Genomic DNA, 18,370 nt, shown 5'->3' with positions numbered 1-18,370 from the left:
ATTTTGGAAACAAAGCTTATGTTCTTCTGTGTTACCCCTTGGAGGAACTTTTGGGGGGGGAGGTCTGTACCGGGCGGTACACCTCTACTCTGTTTATTTAAAAGTTGCGCCAGTTGAAACTCCTCTTCTGGAGGAAGGTTGAACTTTATCTATTCTATTAATTCTCTACTTTCTCAGAAGATGTCACCACGTGGAAAATTTTGAGTTTTTGAACTGTGTCACTTTTGATGTGTTTTTGTTTCGCTTGAAGTAAGAAGTGGGAACTTTCTCTTCTAGAGGACACTACTGAAGAATTACAATAGTGCAACCTAGTGCGAAATCAAAGAACTATTTTGTTGGAGAAATTTTTATTTCAAAAGTTTGTTTCTTGTTAAATTTCTTTCTGTTATTGTTTAAGTTGGCTGTATACCCCTCTTTTTCCCCTTAGTTTGGATCTAGCCAATCCCGAATTTCTTTAATTAATTTTCCACCAATAATGTGTTTCTTTTTCCTCTATGTAGGGGTTTCTTTTCCCGAACCAATAAAGATTTTGTGGGAGGGTGTTTTATTTCCCCTAACGCCTAGAATCTTCCGCGAGAGGATATAAACTGCTGATTTTGGGGTCTCCGGGCCACTTCTGTTCCATCTTTCAGTGTATTAAGTACATAGCAGGAGGCGGGAAGCGCCTCTTTCCTCGGCAGCGATCTACTACCAGGTAATGGCCTATTAATATCTTCTTTTCTTGCTAGGTCGGCAGTTTAACTCTCGCGGCGGGTTCGAAGCGTTTTCCATCATGTAACCTTTTCCTAAAATGTAACTACTCTTTTCTTCTTTTTCTTGTAAAGTTACATATTGGGATAGAGAGTGCTAACCCTCTCGAGCTCCCACTCACATTTGTTTTGAGGTGAACTTATTTTCTCAAACTTTTCTTCGTTTATGTAATGTAAAGTGTTCTTCTCTAAGTCACCTCTGTAGTATGGGATTAGCCCTTGCGTTAGTGGCCCAGAGCCAGATTAGGTGTTAAAAGCAAAGTGTATTAGGAGTGCAAGTTCGCCTCCTCTCAAGTTGTATTTTAGAGGTCATGTATTAATCTTTTCTCACCTAATAGACCTCAGTAGGTTGGGTATTTTACCCCTGTGTATATGTCCTTTGAGGACAACTTGAAAGTTGAGTTTGGTGTGGCCTGGGAGAGGCTTAACTTTAAGAGCGAGTGGCTCTTTTCTAAAACTGAGAGTTGTATGCCTCGAGGAGGCTTTGCTGTGTAATTTGGAGCAAGGGCTCCAGGGTTTGAGTGGGGTCTTCTGCCCCTTTTGTTAAAATTGGTATATCGTAAAGTTGAGCTAGTTGCTCAAGAATTGTGTTTTCAGGGCTCGAAGCCCAAATTCTTTAATCCCTGTAATTGTACATTTCAAGTTGTATTTCGGCTACTAAGTACCTGTTCTATTTGTTGTTACCTAATTTTGAAAAGAAAATATAACCTTGTTAAATTTTAAAATTTAATTTCTCTTTAGTAGCTTGAGACCTATTCACCACCCAGCACCTTCTTTCATGCTTAACTACCACAAAAACTCGGTAACAATAATAATAATAATAATAATAATAATAATAATAATAATAAATAATAATAATAAAAACAAAATGAATATCTTTATTATGTGCCTTTGATCTTGATTCACGTTGGCCTACATTCTGTCCATCATGGGGTCGGTAATACAAAAGTCTTCATCGATTATGTTTGTCTACACTCGAATAAGTGTGTAGATGGTCCTGTAGCTGGCAATGAGAAGTTCATCGTAAGTTACCGTATGTAGAAGGATTCTTTCGCTAGCTCATCAACTGATATTGTAGAGGCAGTTCTTCCAACTTTTACGGCACATTTTAAGAGACGCGACTTGACAGACACTATTCTTTCGAGATCATTGATTGTGAGGTGATCCCATATTACTTCTATGTCACAACGGATGAGATGGATGTATGGAAGAGTTTCAAAGCTGTCGTGGGAGATATGGCTGTTAAGTTTTTGTTCTTGTTGATGGCTCTGTTGGCTTCGCTGACCTCTCTTGTATATGATAGATGAATGAGCTTGTTGAAGTCTGGATGGTTATACCCAGGTAATTGAATTAATGCTCCGTAGTACAATGTCTTGAAGAGTAGATGTTCCGCCTTTCCTAAATGTAATTTGAATTGTTTATGAAGGTTTATTTCAAAGTGATTTTCATTTTACCCATTTTTCTACTTATACCAATATTCTTTGTGATTCTAGTTCGATTGAGGACACTAATACCATGTAATCTGCATAAAGTACTTGCGGTGTCTTGACTTATACCATTTTTAAATGAGAATTCTATGAAATCTAACACTCCACGCACAAACACTGTAAAGGTGTCACACAAGCCCTTATTCTAGTGGTACAGGTAGCAATAACGTGTGAACAACACCCGACGAAAACCACATCTTTTCAAAAATAAGCTTCCTAGAAGGACATCATAATTTAATTTCATCGATTTCAAATGTTAAAAAACACTTCATCTGTTTAGGATTTTTCAATCGTGAAATTACCAGCGTTTCGCCCCAGTGTAGCAGTGCGCTCATCTGTTAGATTGCTACACCTTTCCAACACTCTGACGCTAGTGAGACACCACTGCAAGCCTCCTATGTAGGACAATGCAGTGACGATGCACCAGGGGAAGCATGTACCTCCACTTGTATAAATGACTGCCTTTGGCCTTTATAACAAAAATAAGGTTCCTAGAAGGAAACCATAATTTAATTTCAACATTTTTGCCACATCTTTTGTTTTAGCAATAGATTTTTCGTCTCAAGGCGAAGAACCATTGAAAGCAGGGCCAAATGTTTATGCAATTTTTAACTCTTAGGTCATTCCGTCTGCCGAAACTAATTTTACGTAATAAATTCATAAAATATCAGAAAAATAAAAATAAACAAATTAATTAAAACAGAATTAAATGTTTCGTTCTTTAAAGAACATCATCAGATTCTAAGAAATCGCTATCAAATATTTAGAAATGTAAAAATATTTATGTTTATTTCTGTTTAAATACTTTGGAACTTGAAATGTGGAAATTTATGAAGTCCTATTTTGTTTCCAACCAAGCATAGAATGCGATGTGTTTGAAGACAGTTGCTCTGTCATTGGCGAGAGTACAACTGGGTATCCAGTCCGTTGACCTTTAGCTACGCCACGCACCCTGCACTAGCTAGATCAATCACAAGCTGTATTTTACTTTTAGGCACTTTCTTTTTAGTGCTCTCTTCCTACTTCTTCTTCTTATTATTATTATTTTCGTATTAGAGTTTTTATTTATAAACTATACACGGGTTCTTAGTGAGCATTTAATAGGATGCCTATTATATCGGTATTTGTCCGTTAAGTCATTTTTCGCTTACTTCAACACTTTTGGTACAGTACTTACAGCTTCTTCTTCTCCTTACTTCGTAATGGCCATTCAAAGAGTGCGTTTGAACTTGTTCATTAGCCTGATGGTTTTCGCCTTATTATCCTCCCAAAATCATCTCAAGAATGCACTGTGTTGCATCTTGCGTTTAGTGACCGCTTTCTACCAGTTTTCCTTTTAGATTTCTCCACAAATTCGTGCTTGGCTACTATTGTGCTAAAAGCTCGACAATCTTCTCTGATGTCGCCTGTGATGTTCATTACTTGGATGTCGGCCTCAGATTTTTCTAACCACTTTATTTTGACTTTGGCAGCACACGAGCCAAAGTACCAGCTGATTTACACCCTTGGGTAGTTTACCTCCCGCATAGCTGTCATCTAGTTTACCAGCAGATGGATGAACCGGTCCTTATTGGAACACTGTATCTCTCCTGTGAGTGGAGAGGAAGGATATACAGAAAACAAATAAACAAGCCAAAGAATCTGTACGCGCACTCTCATCCTCTAAGTCCAGAAACAAGACCATGATTCTATGCTTTTCCGTATGTTTTTGCTTGAGTCATCAGTCCATGGACTGGACTGATGTAGCTCTCGATACCACTCTACTCTGTACTAACCTTCTCATTCCTACGTAACTATTACATCCTACATTGACTCTAATCTGCTTGTCATATTCATACCTTGGTCTACCTCTACCATTCTACACTATCTTCAAGAACCTACCGATTAAGTCCTGTGTCTCTTAAGACGTGTCGTATGATTCTATCTCTTCTTCTCGTCTAATTTAGCCTGGATTCAGCATCTCTTCATTCGTGATTCAACATATCCATCTCACCATTTAAAGTTAAAAACTTCATGATTGTTCCGTATTGAATATAGAAATAAGAAAATGTACAATATTATAGGGAAGGATCCACCTTTCAATACTCCGTAGTAAAAAGTAGTTACAACCTGTTTATTGGGACCGGTTTCAACACATTTCAAGTGTCATCATCAGCCAATTAGCGAAGATCTTAAAACAACTAATATATTGAACACAGGCAAAATATTAACATTGTATCATATTGTAGCAATTCAGTTAATGTTCAAAACACAATAATCACAGTCAAGAGAGTAAACAGAACGTCACTATCTTGCGCCGAAAACAAATATATTTGAAGTTCATAAGCAGATCAAGTATGCACTTATGTAAAGTCGTTGCTAGGCAGGTCTTGTAGGCATTTGTTTCTCTGGCCGAAGAGTAAAAGGTGACGTGAATGAAGTCTTAGGAAAACAGTGTAGGATTTAATTTCGTCAAAATCAAAGTGGATATATAGGTTTTAAAATAATTTAAAACGTTAAAAAAGAATAAAGCCAAATAAAAATATATTAAAAAATGGGAAGAAATAATGAAAGAAATACGAGGTTCAACTCGAAACAACTTGCCGTAGTAATTGATAAAGAAATGATAAATAGAGAAAGGGGGTGGGGAACGTTTATTAGAGGGTGGTGATGGTGGTTATTGTTATTAGAGGAAATAAAATTTGGCAACAATCCTTTATATAACATTAATTCGAGGGAAAAAAGAGGAAGAGAACCGACACTTCGAAAAATGAAGATATCGGTTAAAGGAAGACAAGGGCCACGAAGGGCGTGAAAATGAAAGACTCCCTAGCCCTCGCAAACCTAATAGCATCGGGGTCGGAAAAGAACAAGAGTTGACCAAGGGAGGTCGGACAGGATAGATGAAAGTGAGGAGCCTGGCACAAGTAAGTGGAAGCAATGCCAGGACTCAGCTAAGGGCCCCGTGGTCGCCAACCCACGCTCCGAAGTTCAGAGCCCCTGGGGGATGGAGGGTGGGAAGGAAAGAAAAATGGAAGGGATCCGATACTTCGAAAAATGAAGATATCAGCCAAAGGAAGACAAGGGCCACGAAGGGCGTGAAAATGAAAGACTCCCTAGCCCTCGGAAACCTAAAAGTGTCGGGGTCGGAAAGGAACAAGAGTTGACCAAGGGAGGTCAGACAGGATAGATGAAAGTGAGGTGCCTGGCACAAGTAAGTGGAAGCAATGCCAGGACTCAGCTAAGGGCCCCGTGGTCGCCAACCCACGCTCCGAAGTTCAGAGACCCTTGGGTGGGGAGGGGGGAACTAAGAAGGATCAAGGGGGGTGTTGCGGAAGGGGGAAGTGGCATGAGAGGGTATTGTGTAAATTGTGAAAGATTGATTCCTTATTTGTTGACTTCAGGTTATGTAAAAAGGAGATGAGAAAATCGAAAAGGGCATTGGGTTTCTCAGAAATATCATTCAGATTAAGATTTGGATTGAAAAACTGGTCAAGGTGTATCTTTTTATCCATCTCACCTTCAACATTGTTCTGTAACACCACATTTCAAAAGCTTCTATTGTCTGTTTCTTCTGAGCTAGTTAGCGTCCATTGTTCACTTCCATACAATGCCACGCTCGAGACTAATGTCTTCAAAAACAGCTTTCTAATTCCCATATCAATGTTCGTAGTCAGCAAATTTATTTTCTTAAGAACGCCCTTCCTTGCTTGTGCTAGTTTGAATTTTCTCTCCTCCTTATTACTGCTATCGTTAGTTATCTTACTTCCCACGTAACATTAGTCATCTACTTCTTTTAAGACTTCGTTTTCTAATCTAATCTATGTATATATTTTCACAAGTTGTTTTACGTCGCATAGGCACAGGTAGGTCTTATGGCGACGATGGGATAGGAAAGGGCTGGGAATGGGGTGGAAGTGGCCGTGGCCTTATGTAAGGTACATCCCGGCATTTATCTGGTGTGAAAATTGGAAACCACGGAAAACCATCTTCAGGGCTGTCGACAGTGTGGTTCTAACTCACTATCTCCTTAATACTGGATAGTGACCGCACTTCAGCGACTGCAGCTTCCGAGCTCGGTGATCTAATATTTCCTGAATCACCTAACTTCGTTCGATTGCTCTTCATTACTTTTGATTCGGACTTACTTATTTTCAATTCTTAAACCTTCCCTAAGACTGTGTCCATATCATTTTAGAGTAATTTATCCAGGCAAGCAACTTAATGTTGATAACATCCTGGGTATATGAGCTACGGATTTTAGGTAAATAAAATATGATAAAGTATGAGAATATATTCCTAGAAATTACGATCTTTTTCTTAATCATCGTTATTCGGTCGATTAGATTAGTTGGTTGCCCTTTTCGACCACTACGAGCGCTAATGTAAGTCAGTGCATTGTTTCACGTAAGCTCCATTGCGAGCCCTAATGTGTGTCAACGGAGAGTTCCACTTAAGCCCTTATACCTGTATGGACATTTTTTTTTCAAAAATAAAAAAATCGCCCGAGGCTGTTGAATCAAGGAGCACATTACATAAATAATTATGTAAATACGTCATTTTGGTTCGAATTTGAAAAGGAAAGAAAACAGTAAGGAAACAAGTGATTTTAGGCTGCTTTCCTGGAATTACATTTAGGCCAAAAGTGATTTTTTGAAATGTGTTTGTTTAAGTTTGATAGGGCTATCCAAGACTCGCAATATGTAACCTTTCCAGGCCCATTTTCTTTTCAACTTTCGGCACAATTGAGAAAATTGCTCAATTTGACGTTTATCGTAGTGTAGGGTCCCCTCGTTGTTTACTAAGAAATTTTTTCAATATTAATATCAACGGTAAATCTCAGGGTTTTTTATTTCCTCTCCTTCTATTTTGATCCATCTCCAAATTCCTCTTTGATTTTCTTTACCGCCTGTTCTATATAAACATTGAAAAGGAGGAGAAAAGGTTAGGGGGAGAGACAAACTGTAGCCTTGCCTCATTTCGTTCTGGATTGCTGCTTCCTTTTCCCTGTAGCGCTGAAATAAAATTTTATGTCTTTTCTTCCTTACACATCAACAGTCCAGGCCGAAAATATCAGGGAGATATTTCGTATTTCCCTGGAATGTTCTCTAAACAACCGATATTGTTCTAATTTCCTTTCATGGTTTCACTACCCCCCCCCCCCCCCCCCAGCTGATTATTGGGTTAAGATAAGTTTCTTCGGTTCTCAGATAATTCTAGTCACCAGTTAATTGATGTGTTTACGTAGCCCCGGGAGGTTGAATTGTCCAATAGAGGGGCAGAAATCGATACTTCCCAATCGATCAGTCGTGCTAAATGAGGTCCAATCTACGTCAATGACTCAGCACGGCAACGTGATATGGAAGGGAAGGGGTATCAGTAAGGCAACATAAAGAAAATTACACCTAGAACATTAAGCTGAGATATGAGAGTGTCACTGAAAAATTGGCCCTGCTAATAAAATATGACTCCACAATGTTGAATGGCGGGCTATAAGGATGCAATATTTAAAATATTGGTTTTACGTTGCAAGGATTCAGAGTGCTGTTATGTAAGAGCACACGGATAGGACTGAGAAGTTAGAGCTCCAGCATTTCCCCCGTGTGAAATTGAGAGCAACTGGCTGTGTGGTTCCGGTCACGTAGGTATCAGCTTTCACCCTGGAGATGGAGGGTTCGAACCCGCACAGCCCTGAAGAAGGGTATCTGTGGTTTTCCACATTCACACCAGGCAAATGCTAGGGATGACATTAATTAAAGCCAGGGTAAATTTCTTCCCACTTCTTGGCCTTTCCAATCCCATCGTCGCCGAATGACCTATCTGTGTCGGTGCGACGTAAACCAAATCAAACCAAATCCCACAGAACAACAGTTCCGAAGGACCATGGCCTACCATGCGACCGTTGCTCAGTCCGAAAGCCTGCAGATAATGAGGTGTGATGTGGTATGCATGACGAATGCTCTCGGCCCTTATTCTTGGCATACTATAGCGGGGCCGCTCTCTCACCGTCGGATTGCTCCTCAATCGTAATCACATAGACTGTGTGGACCTCGAACCAGCGCCCCAGGGACTCTGAACTTTGGAGCGTGGGTTGGCTACCACGGGGCCCTTAGCTGATTCCTGGCATTCCATCCACTTACTTGTGCCAGGCTCCTCACTTTCATCTATCCACTCCGACATCCATTGGCCAACTCTTGTTCTTTTCCGACCCCAAAGCTATTAGGTTTGCGAGGGCTGGGGAGTCTTTCATTTTCACGCCCTTCGTGGCCCTTGTCTTCTTTTGGCCGATACCTTCATTTTTCGAAGTGTCGGACCCCTTCCATTTTTCTCTCTGATTAGTGTTATATAGAGGATGGTTGCCTAGTTGTACTTCCTCTTAAAACAATAATCACCACCACCTCGAACCAGCCCTCAGATCTAGATAAAAAATCCTGACTTGGCCCGAAATCGAACCCGGGGTTTCTGCGTAAAGGCAGGCAGGCTACACTTACACCGCCTGACAGTTGCAATATAACGATAATTGTAATTAAACATTGAGAGTGCGAAACCACGTAAAATCATCTTCAGGGCTTCGGACACTGGTGTTCGAACCCATTACCTCCCGAATATAAACTCATGGATACATGAACAAAACTGCACTTCCAACCAGCTCAGTAGGGATGTTTTGTTTGGACACCACAAGGTCCATAGCATTTTCTACAACAAACCCCATGGCACAACAGCCCTTGAAGGGCCTTGGCCTACCAAGCGACCGCTGCTCAACCCGAAGGCCTGCAGATTACGAAGTGTCGTGTGGTCAGCACGACGAATCCTCTCGGCCGTTATTCTTGGCTTTCGAGACCGGGGCCGCTATCTCACCGTAGGATAGCTCCTCAATTCTAATCACGTAGGTTGAGTGGACCTCGAACCAGCCCTCAGGTCCAGGTATAAATCCCTGACCTGGCAGGGAATCGAACCCGGGGCCTCCGCGTAAGACGCAGGCACGCTACCCTTACACCACGCGCCGGCATAGCATTTCCTAGTATGAGTTAATATGATTCAGAAGTCATCGTAACAATTATTTTTCTCTCGCTTAAACTCGAACACAGGAAATGCACTAAGTACATATGAAAGTGTATTACCAGAGGTTTCCAGAAGTGATATCACTTGGGACAGGGATGCAGGAATATCTCTGGTGGGGTAGAAAGACGAACATGACATTTTGAAATAAGTTTATTTGCTTTATTCCCAAAAACGTGTTTTCAACATTTAAAGAAGAAACATTTTTACAAGTACAGCTAGCTATCTTAAGTTCCAGGAATTTTTTGTTCTTAGATTTATAGACAGTCGTGGAATGAAAAGATCTCTCTGCCGTATCTATTCAAGTATGACACCATTTAATGTTACCTGTTATTTCTTTGAGGTTTAATCATGAACTTTGCTTTCTGATGAATGCTTTATGTCGCACCGATTCGATTGGATATGAAAAGGTTTGCCCCTTAAGATCAAACTGAACAGGAAAGGAATGAACTTAATGTCAAAATCTCCCTTCACAGGACCCCTATAGGACCGCATGGTCGAAAATTTTCCCACTCATCTAAAGTATTATTTTTGCGTATTTGTCATTTGAGAATCCTTTAAACAGAGAAATGTTATTTTTAATGTCTAAATTTGCCTTTGGGTTTATAGAGGATAAGGGCAGGGCGTACACTGAATATGAAATTTTTAAAATTTCCGAATTTTTGAAACATAACCGTGTTTGGTATCATTGGAAAGAAGGACAGGACTGAAATATGCCATCATAACTCTTATCATACTTCAACTTCAGGAATTATAATCAAACTGATTCATACGATTTAAGATTAGGCACTGACAGGTCCGGAATGATACGGTTTGTACATGCTCCGTCTGTATAAATACCGATCTGTGTTGCTGGGCGACCAGCCAAATAATTTGTTGTTGTTTCACTGTTGGACAAAGGATTCTCCCAATTTCTTCCATTGAACCCTGTGCCAGGTATCGATGGCCATGTTGATTCCGCGTGGATATTCGTCGTCTAATTGTCTTTCGTCCCTTCCATCTTAATTTCTGCCTGATTACCGATTCCATGACTATCTTACTCCACCTTCATCTAGATTTCTCATGATACGTCCTGACAATTTCCTTGAATTGGCTTGAATCAAGGCGACCGGCCTTCATATCAGTTCTGTTACGTAAATGTGTTTCTCACTCGATCATTCAGACTTATGATCAGTATACTGCTTTCCATCGCTCTCTGTGCGACTATAATTTGATATTTTTGTTTTGTCATTAGTGCATAGGTTTGTGAGAGTAGGATTAATGCACTAGTTAAGTGTTTTCCTTTCCAAACAAAGAGGTGAGTCCCCTCTCATACAGCTAGCTATCTTAAGTTCCAGGATTTTTTTGTTCTTAGATTTATAGACGGCCATGGAATGAAAAGATCTCTCCAGGTAATGTACACTGCCATATCTATTCAAGTGTGACACCATTTAATGTTACCTGTTATTTCTTTGAGTTTTAATAATGAACTTTGCTTTCTGATGAATGCTTTATGTCGCACCGATTCGATTGGATAGGAAAAGGTTAGGACTGGGAAGGAAGCGACCGTGACCTTGTTTAAGGAACACCCTCAAAATGTGCCTCTTGATAAAATTACGAAACCACGGAAATCCATCTTCAGGTTGCTGACAGTGGGGTTCGAACCCATTGTCTCCCGAATGAAAGCCCAAATCTGCGTGAACTAGAGCATGTAGCCACTCACTGAGTTATGAGCTTTGTTTCCATGATATTGCTGTGTAGAATAAGAGAATTACTTACATCGCTCACCTTTCCAAATATTTCCTACAATTCCTCTGTGCTTTCTGCGAAGAGCGCAATGTTACCTGCAAATTTAGAGTATTCAATTTCTTACCTAAAGTGGAGACACCTTCATAAATGCTATTGTAGTAAATACTATCCATAATATAACAACATTGATGACAGATTTTGTTAACCAGTGTTTATCATCGGCCACTTGTAAACAATAGTGTACTGAACTGTGGTACTTTCAAGTTCCCCTACTACTTATGCAACTCCTCCTGCAAAGCTGCAGAGCGAGTAGTATGCAACAATTTCATTCTCTATATCAGGGCCTCTCAAACGCCCAAAATCTCACGCGTGCAAATTGTGGAGCAGAGTTCCTGTGCACAGTGCATCGGTCCCATTCGGCTCGGCTCGGACTAACCCTTCGTCTCTGGGCTACTCGGGTAAGCTCGGCTCAACTCGGCTCGGATTTGGAGCGCTATGGAGCAAGTGAGGAAGAGGGAGACAGGCGGAGCGAGCGAGACAAGCGTGGGTAAAGAGGGAGACAGCGCTATTGCTCCAAATCGAGGAGTGGGGGTCTACATTCTGTCAACCAAGCGATGTCGTCTTTTGCACCGTGCACAGTGCATGACACTCTGAGAGGATCTGCTCTATATCATTATTATTATTATTATTATTAGGCCTCGGATTTTCAGGAGTGATAGGTTAGAATGCAAACAAATTTGACTAACAGGAAGCGTCGGCTACTCCGTTTGTCCGAAGTGTACCTACAGTAACATACATTCTAGCGCTTCTGTTATTCCTACCCCTAACGTTTATGCAAATCTCATAGCAGGACCGTTGTGCGGTTGGAGAACTCTTGTCATTCGCCTCAGTAAGTTTGCATTCTATCCTAGTTCTGCCAATATATCCGAGCTCTAACGTTTATTATTATTGTACAACTAAGACGTGTACTCACCAGTCAAGTATTGTCTGAAGGTGGATGTCCACGTCCACTCCGGGTTGCCTAACCTGCGGGAGAAGAGGCACTCTAGATGTAGTATTGTTCCTGGGAACACAGCCAGATCCCCCGATGGTTCTACAGACGCTGAACCGGACGGGATTTTAACAAGAACAGTTGGTGGAGCGTCCTCTGGAACAAAAGGGAGATTTTGAGTGTCTACAACAAAGTATTTCTTCAAAATTATATTACGTAGCAAATAACAAAGTAAATAATGAGAATTATCTTCAAACCTTACACTACCAGATCGCCAGTAAACTGTAAATTACATATAGATAATTGTGTAAACATTCATCTGCTTGTTAATCGAATCTACTATTACTACTACTAACTGCAGTTCACTGTGTCTCCCGGTATGGGGACCTTTTATCAAATTTCGCCGACGTGTCCAAGTCTCAACCTTGACTTTGGAAGTATGAAAGTGACTGAGGTACCAGTGACGCCAATAATGCTATTCCTTACGTAACCACTCCCTTTTTAAGAATAGCATGAAAATACTGCTCGTAGGCTTAGTTTGTGCATGCTTTTCGGTGGGCTTACCAGGCTAATATTGGAGGGCATCTTCTTGCTCAGTGAGGAAATCAACGGAAAGCCACCTAACTTATAGGCCATGAAGTGTGTTTCAAAAATACATGGCAATATTACAGGGTTGGATACATCATATATAATGCAAACATAAATATTATACAAATACTAGTCCAAAAATTCGTAAAAGCTGAGATATCAGACTCCTTTGAAAGATATACCACTATCACTCCGTCAAGGTATGTACTCTCTTCAGAACGATACTCCTGTACATTTCAGCCTTCGTTCCAATGAGCACATAAATGCACGACCTTGATAGCTGAATAGTTAGAAGTATACTGATTGGTTGGCCACCATGTTCACCTGACTGGCATTTTCTGTGGGGTGGTACTTAAAGTGATTGGTATAAATGACTGCAGTGGAGATGCAGCAAAACTTAGTTGAATAATACGGAGGATCGTCAAAAGATATGGACAACATACTCTTTTGAGCGTGTTCAGAACGCAATGAGACGACGAACAGAAGCTTGAACTACGGGGGAGGTGTGGGGGATGAGCATTTTGAACAATCGCAAATTATTTTTTAAAAATTAATTATTTCAGGAAATTTGAACTAATTCCTAGCAAATAACTTACCAGTATACCACAGTCGCGAGCCTGATATCTCAATACTTATGAATTTCTGGACCAATGTTTATATTAACTATCCATTTCGTCTATGTATGATGTATCAAACACCGCAATTTTGCCATGTATTTTTGAAACTCTCTGAATATGACAGCTGAAGGTTGAGGATACAATCAACCTTCGAGCTGAGTACTAAGCAAACATAAGCAGTCGTATACGAATGTGGAACCGAAACTGAAAAGTAAACACTAATCACTTGTACGTTACCGGGAATAATTTTACTTATTTGATTAATACTGAAGTCAAGGACATCTCTTCGGTGGGTGAAATCGAAAGGAATTAGAAGAATAATTATTTTCTTTTGAAATATATTTATAAGAAGAAGAATAAAAAGGAGAGAAATGAATATTTAGATTTTTCTCCTTCGTAATAAAATATTGTTTGCACACTAATATACTACAATATTTCCTGTAACTGTGCACAGCACTAAATTCTTCCATTGAGATTTTAAAATGCAAAATGGTGAGAGGACAGGCCTTAGAGCTCAGAGCACGAACATGTATGGGTTTAGGTTCGCGAAAAAACGAAATCAAAAGTTACGAGTGGTGGTAGATTCCCTAGAGTAGCATACTGCTCACGAAAAGCTGATCACTATGCAAAATATGCCCTTCAAAGTAAAATGTATCTTACCTGTGAAGTTTGTCAGCATGGTAGTAGGTATGCACGCTGGTATTCGTGTGCTCCATGCTCCGTTCTGACATTGGAGGGCAGAGTCTCCCAGTAGTTTGTACACGCCTATTTCTCTGCAGCGCAAGAGGACGGTGGCCCCGTGGGGAAATGATACCCGCCCAGGCTGAAAACAACAGAGAAAAACATGAGTAAACAATTCAGCGAATTTTATTAATTTAAATCAAACATTCTTTGACCGCAGGTCGTCAATCTATTTTCTAATTTGATAAATACATAAATGAAAACTTTAATCAATCCCTCACATCTTAAAACCTATCAAAACGTACACAGAGTGTTACGTATAGAGTTTCACACGTCAATGTCCTGCGCTTTACCTCTTTTCAGATTTTAAAATTCAATTTAATTTCAAAAAGTACAAGAAAATATAACACCCCGTGATCCGAATTACCTACATAGCTGATATCACCATTAATTATGAAAAACTTCCTCTCTCCAAACCTATGATGGAGCATTGATCATGCAGTATGTATCTGCAACGGAACAACGAGCTGGCAGATTCAGAGCCTGTTAAGGTTGCTAGATGACCTCATTGGTAGAGGATGTCCCTTAATTGAAGCTATGAAAGTATTTTACTTAGTGGCCGTAGACAGGGCGACAAAATTCCCATATTAATGGACTAGCAAAAACAGCCACTTGACTCTTTCCTGACTTCATTTATTAAAATCGTAAGTATGTCTTGAACGTAGAAATGTCACTTCAAGATGAAAATAAGTAGAACAACATCCACATAGATAACAATTCGTATTCGTACATTTTCTACGCCACATGGAAAAGTAAAGAATCATGAATATGTTTTTGGGCTTAGAAAACAAGAGAGCGAGTACAGATTATTTGCTTTTTCCCCTCTTAGTAGCCTCTGATGATGGTGATGATGATTGTTGCTTAAAGGGGCCTAATATCTAGGGGAGATGAAGGATTAAGATAAATCATAGAAAGTGGGTTTACCTACAAAAGAACGGTGAGGCTAATGAATTGTACGAAAATGAAAATGTCTGTTGGATTTAGGTCCGGAGAGTGTGGAGGTCAGGGAATTATTCCACCTATACTTCCCCACATGTTTTTAAATAACAACTTAACGAGACATAACAAAGAGATTTCCTCTACTTGTTAGTCACAGGAAGAAATAACACTGTGAGGGGATGACGCTACTGACCGAGTATACCTAGAAGAACAATGTTTGCCCTGGCTACAATGGTGTTGGGGAAACTGATGATGTCAATTCCAGGTAGATCCCAGCCTGTACGCTTGAAACGTTGGCTTCATACTTCGTATTTATCACGGATGATATAAAATTTTTAAAAATAGGTTCAATTCAATTTGTGTCTATTAGAAGAGTGAATGAACTTGAGCTCTCTTATTGAAAAAATTATTATAATCTAATATTAGTCCATTGTCGACTGTGAATTAGACGATGTGCTTCCTCTCCATGTGTGATAAAGCAAAGAGATTCGGTGTTTTCACAGGAAAGCCGGAAAAACGGCCTGTATATTCTTGGTTTACATCTGCAGCCGGCAATTGTTGTGAAATGAAACGTAGAATTTATACAGTACTAGGTACTTTGCTATTGATCAGAGTGGAGCGACGTGGAACAAGTCTTCATAATTCCCTGTTTTTAAAATGTCAGGCAAGAGTTTTGATGTCAGATACGTTTGGTAGTGTGACGATAGGAAGGTGATGGGGAGGGGAGAGGCAGGGGTGGGTGATTGTAGTCAGGCAATATCTCGTGTCGTCATTTTATATTACTGGCAACACTAATTATCTTGTCACTACTGAACTGAAATGAGTTGTATCGTCATCTGCCAGACGGCCCAGTAAACATGTGACGCGCTTAGTCCGGCGAGCTACAATTCAGCGCGCAACGTTGTGTACATGTCGTATCTTGAACGTCATGATGACTAGCGAGCCCGCAAGAACCGAGCTAGCGCAGGCTGCGAAAATACGATATAATCCATAATGTTCTAAGTTCAAAAAATATGTTCACTAAATTTTTCCGCAAATTTGTAAATGTCCACATCATCCCCATATATTTATTTACTTATTCATTTGCGTCCATATTAGGGATACTTCCTCAATTACAATAGATGCTTACAGACTAAAATTTACTACGTACTATTTACAGGAATAATATAATACGCATAAATACTGCAACACTATGCACAACAATCTAGTGCCAATCCATCAACTACAAATCTTTTAAAATTATTACTTTTTTAGTGGGAAGAAAGCGGCCGTGGCCTTAATTAAGGCACAACCCCAACATTTTCCTGGTGTGAAAATGGGAAAATATGCAAACCATTTTCAGGACTGCCGACAGTGGGATCCGAACCCACTATCTCCCGGATGCAAGCTCACAGCTGCGCGCCCCTCATCGTACGGCCAACTCGCCCGGTGAAAATTATTACTTACGGAAAGTGCACAGATATACAAATCTAAGTATTATTATTATTATTAGTATTAATAATAATAATAATAATAATAATAATAATAATAATAATAACTGTACCAGGGTTACACCTTCCCCCGCTCTTTAAGTTGTGCGCCTTCTCCACTATGACCATTTCTGACAATGATTAAGAACTCTTAAGACCTTGTAAAACTTGGTACTCCGATGGTTAGATGGCTCTGGCCTGTATTTTCTAGCGATCTCTGGAGGGAAACAACCCAGTCAATCCACTGAGACATTTAATTTGTAGGAGTTGGTAAACCTATCTACTTATTGTTTTTTAATGTGCCGAAGCTGTCAACTATACCCCTGGTGTTTCCTCTAATGCCGACTGTCTGCCACATGCCTATAAGGATATTTTCCAACCAATCAGAACTCTAATTATTTAATAGAGTTTAGCCTATCAGTGCTCGGGGTCATAGAATAGCCTAGAACTTACTTCTATGGACCCATTTACGCCGAGTGTAAGCAGGCCGTCTTGTTTGATACTGATCTGCTTACTGTGTGCGCGACTTGACGGAAGTTAGAGAGGGACCAGAACCAACAGGTATGGGAGAATAAATCTAAATAAGTGATTATGCCGGCATATCAAGTGCGGGGAAGATTTCAGTGTTTTTCATTTAGTATGCTAGTCTCTTCATTTCGCTCTAATGTAGGACATAGTGCGCAGTATTCGGACTAAAATTCATATTACCTACTGGGAAATTAATTTAAGGGATCACGAGTGGTTATTCTCGGAATCCTCCCCGTCTATTTGAATCGGGTGACTAAAATTTCTTAACTTCTATATTTTGAAATCCGTTCTCGGCCTAATATACTCTCCCTTTTAGTCACCCGAAGCATGAGATTAGCCCTTGTTTTTCTGGACGTTATGTCCAGTTAGGTCATCCTTTTCTCTTCTAGTTTTCAGGTGTTCTGGTGATTCGCCTCCTTTCATTTGGTGTAACGGTCTTCATTAATATTAGCCTTTCTTTTTATATTGGCCAAGTATTATGGGCCCTATGCCGCTATATATGACTATTGTTTGAGGGCAACCTTGCCAGAGGCGTTCTCTTTTGGAACATTAGTGTAAGTAGTGTTTAGTGTCACTACTGTAAATTCGAAGACCACCATCGGTCAAAATTTAAAAAAGCTGTAACGGTATCACCGAGGGTAGACCAGTGATAAAAGGATGTAATAAGAAAATGGATCTCTTTATCTATTAAACTAAACCGACAAGTGAGACAAGCCCCTCTAGGGCATTGTACCTGTTTAGTGATACTATGCTCCCCTTGGCGTGCTAGTTAAAACTGGGAGTTTCCTTCAAGTTACCGGAGCATGGGAGTGCCTAACGTCCATTTTTTGTGCAGTCATGTTCATTCCCTCCTGATACCATTCAATTTTTTAATCCTTTAAATGAATATGATATTTAGTAAAATGTATCGCAAAGTCAAATTCATTATAGTTCATTTCCATCCTGTTATACTGCTCACACATTCTTATGACAGGTATTTTTATGTAATATTGTTGAGGAAGCAATGCTCTGAAAGGGTCGATGCACGACTATGGTAACGTTTTCAATATTGAAGTAAATATAATGAAGGAACTTTGTACTATCAACCAACTCCTTGACATATTCACATAATATTGGTTGCGTTTTAGGTATATAATTTATTAATGGCACTTAATCGGTTAATAGACGATTATAAGAAACTGTTTCCATGTATGATGCACGCTTGTAATTTTTGAATGCAAATCTACAAACTGAGACGTTTCAATTGATAATTTTTCGGCCAATTAGAGACGTAAATCAAGACAAAAAGAAATCACACTAAATAATACAAAAATCTATTCATATTACGTCGTATAAATAATTAAAAACACAATCTAATTTTAAATTATTTTCAGTCCTCTGTGGGGAATTCTCATTTCGTGGAACTTTAACTGTTTTTTAATTATTTTCATATTTATACATAAATTAAAATGCATTTATCTCTCGTTCACACAAAAACGTGTGCTTGCCTGAAGGA

At 39.7% G+C, this 18,370-nt stretch overlaps 1 protein-coding gene across 1 annotated transcript in view; it reads right to left on the bottom strand.

The window, feature by feature from the left end:
* The window catches only part of LOC136884113 (locomotion-related protein Hikaru genki), a 376,982-nt gene that overhangs the window by 149,082 nt on the left and 209,530 nt on the right, over nucleotides 1-18,370 (bottom strand). Inside the window, exons 4-5 of the mRNA XM_067156151.2 lie at nucleotides 13,859-14,021; nucleotides 11,976-12,149 (exon numbers count right to left, since the gene is read on the bottom strand). Coding sequence (XP_067012252.1) covers nucleotides 11,976-12,149; nucleotides 13,859-14,021 — 337 coding nt within the window. The remainder of the gene's footprint in view (nucleotides 1-11,975; nucleotides 12,150-13,858; nucleotides 14,022-18,370) is intronic.

Source organism: Anabrus simplex, chromosome 12, assembly GCF_040414725.1.
Source record: "Anabrus simplex isolate iqAnaSimp1 chromosome 12, ASM4041472v1, whole genome shotgun sequence".
NCBI lineage: Eukaryota > Metazoa > Arthropoda > Insecta > Orthoptera > Tettigoniidae > Anabrus > Anabrus simplex.
The sequence above is the reverse complement of the archived record's forward strand: the minus strand, read 5'-3'. Positions and strand labels throughout refer to the sequence as shown.